This window comes from Austrofundulus limnaeus, unplaced genomic scaffold (genome assembly GCF_001266775.1).
Source record: "Austrofundulus limnaeus strain Quisiro unplaced genomic scaffold, Austrofundulus_limnaeus-1.0 Scaffold206, whole genome shotgun sequence".
In the NCBI taxonomy this organism is placed as follows: Eukaryota; Metazoa; Chordata; class Actinopteri; order Cyprinodontiformes; family Rivulidae; genus Austrofundulus; species Austrofundulus limnaeus.
In genome coordinates, this window is record NW_013952608.1 from 568,698 (window position 1) to 571,697 (window position 3,000).

At 40.8% G+C, this 3,000-nt stretch overlaps 1 protein-coding gene across 2 annotated transcripts in view; it reads left to right on the top strand.

Moving 5' to 3' along the window:
* tpra (translocated promoter region a, nuclear basket protein) overlaps nucleotides 1-3,000 on the top strand; it is a gene marked incomplete in the record, with an annotated part of 32,070 nt that overhangs the window by 27,489 nt on the left and 1,581 nt on the right. The window contains 4 exon segments of one of the 2 annotated variants that reach the window (XM_014018968.1): nucleotides 74-162; nucleotides 281-393; nucleotides 478-576; nucleotides 735-846. In XM_014018968.1, the coding sequence (XP_013874422.1) occupies nucleotides 74-162; nucleotides 281-393; nucleotides 478-576; nucleotides 735-846 (413 nt within the window). 2 annotated transcript variants of the gene reach the window in all.

Genomic DNA, 3,000 nt, shown 5'->3' on the forward strand with positions numbered 1-3,000 from the left:
TGTGTGTGTGTGTGTGTGTGTGTGTGTGTGTGTGTGTGTGTGTGTGTGTGTGTGTGTGTGTGTGTTCTGGCAGCCTTTTTTTGATGACGACGACAGGATGGTTCCCAGTACTCCCACTCTGGTGGTCCCTCATCGCACTGATGGTTTTGCTGAAGCGATACAGTAAGATGTTCTCACATGCAGACGTCTCTTTAACGAAGCAAGATGGTTTACTTGTAGTGTTTTTCAGATTTGTTTCAGTTTAAAGTAAGAGCAGTTTCTGTTAGCGTCTTGTCCTCAGTTCTCCTCAGGTCGCAGGTCTGTCCACCAGGTTCAGATTTGGACCTCCAGAAGATTTGCTCCAACAAACACCATCTTCACACTCTGACCTGGGACAGCTGGCCTCTCAAGGAGGTGCAACACACTGACGAACATGATGGCTTCTATTATATTGTTCGTATTCTTAATCTGCTGTTTTTATATGATTGTCTTGTTTAGGTCTGGGAATGTATGAGTCTCCTCTTTTCCTGGCTGCTCATGATGAAGATGGAGGAGGAAGAAGCGTCCCTACTACACCTTTACAAGTGGCTGCACCAGGTAAGATGATATTTAATAGTTGGACCTTTTTTTATTAYTATTATTTTGGTTCATAAACCCTGCCGGGCAGCAGGMGTAACGGTAATGACAACAACGGGATGATGGGTGGCTAACTCTGTTTTTCTCAGTGACGGTCTTGACTGAGTCTGTGCCTTCAGACAGTTGTGACAACATGGCCTCCCAGTCGGTTCCCATGGTTACTGCCTCCTCTGGGATGGCTGCTGCAGCAGATGATGGAGATGAAGTCTTCATGGAGCAAGAAGGAGACGGGTGAGCATCTCAGTAATGGTAACAATGGCAAAAAAATAAAAAGAAGCAAAATACTTAAAGGGATCCATGATTAGTTGTAACAGACTTTATTTGATAAACATTTGTTTTAACTGTAAAATAAAGACTGTAAAAATACTGTAGGCAGTTTAGTTTTTATCATTTTTACACTAAATTTTTTAAAATATATTACACGGACKGRGCCATTTTATTTACACACAAAGCATTCTGGGTAAATGATGACGTGGATAGGTCCTCGGTGTGAGCGAGTTATATCCACCCTGAAGGTTAATCTTGGACAGTATCTGATGATCGACTCTTTTAAATAAAACCAGAGAGCGTTGACAGAGAGGAGAAGGTAGAAAGGACTCAGCCTGTAACTGAAAATATGGATGGAGGACAACAGAGCTGCTTCATGAAAGAAGAACCCCAGCTTAGCCTGTTAGCTTTAGCGTTAGCCCCRATGCTATCACCATATCCACWGTATTCCTGGTTTTGCCCCACTACCCATAATTCATAGTGGAAGCTCTGTTCTCTTTTTCCGGTTGCAGTGTTGTTTACAATTAGGTGCATAGACCTTCGCTGTTTATCAAAGCATTTTTCATTTAAATTTGGCGTAGATGGCCACATATCGGAGGTTTATATACTGTAAGAATGTTTTAAAAAGCGACAAGGACAATTCTTTRTCAGTGGCTCAGCCGTCACTGCTCACRGACTGATGAAGCAGTAGCTAATGGCYACTACTGACATCAACTACCTCGCCTTTCCCTGAAGACACACACATGCAAAATCATAAATGTCAACTGTTCTGGAAGTAAAATGTTCATAAACTCCTCATAATTGTAGTAATTTTAAAGAAGTATTGTGATTAGATTGTTTCTCCCCCTTATTCTAAGCATAAAATCCGCTGGGTGCTAGTTCGCTAGTAACTTTTAGAGATGAACTGGAGGGTTTCTTCCAGCTGCAGTCATTTTAAATAAATGATAAACAAAAATAAATAAACTGCCTCTAATAACTTTTTAAGCATATTTTTTATTTAAACAAACCGGACTCTTTTATAGTCCCTGGGCGCTGCTAAGCTCGTCTTTTAAACCTGCCATGATGTAAACAAAATATTTTAGCACGTACTTGAGAAGAGGATTGTTAATTATTCTGAGCTTACTCAGAATTGAGACAGTTAAATTAAGCCATTTATATAGTTTTGCCAGCATGCGGCTACTAACCATAGGCAAAATATTTCTTTAAATTTAAGTTTAGCTGCAAATAACATGCTAAACAACCAGGCTAACAGTAGTTGGCGCTGATGCTAATGCCATTCACCGCAGGCTTTCATTCAATAAAAGCAAAGAAATGCGCGATTAAATAGCAACAGGTGAAACACAACATTTACAGTTTAACTCACCAGGTACAGATTCAGGGTTTTAGTTGATATTGCTGGAAGCTGTCTGACTGGTTCAGACAAGACGCCTTCAGTAGCCAGTTAGCGCTGGATCGGAGTGGTATCCATGGGAATTTTTGTCAATAAAAGGAAAAAAGCAAGCAAACTCCCTTTGGTGGGTTTTTCAGATTTAAAGCTGCCAGCCATGTTAGTTTATGATCCTCCTTCGTTGGCATAAAGTGCAGTTTGTAGGGCGCTATGCCTTTACAACTACGTCTTGTTCCAAACAAAATGTTTATAAAGTGTTTCTGTTTTCTTCAATTGTTGTGGCAGCCGACAGATAAACAAGATGAACACGAACTCATGATTGAACTGCTCAAGCTGCTAGTTAAAGCAAAAACAAACTAAATTTGTTGTTATCATAACTATCTGAATGAATGAATTTCTTGCACACCGGAAAAAGCAAACAGTGGGGAGGGCTGTGGGCGGGGCTAGTGACTGTCATGGCAGCTTACATAAGCTTCTCAGGAAACTTGTGGATATATGTATGAGCTCAGCGCTACACATTCTCCTCTCGTCACTGAGGTCCTCCATCCACATGACAGAGAGGGGAACACAAAAATGACTCAGCCTGCAAATGAAAATATGGATGGAGGACCTCAGTTTAGCTTGTTTGTCAAGCTAGTGCCGAGCTAATACATATTGGACTTAACTTCAGCGTTTGACACTGTGGATCACTCTGTTCTTATCAACAGACTGAGAGATAATTTTGGTATTTC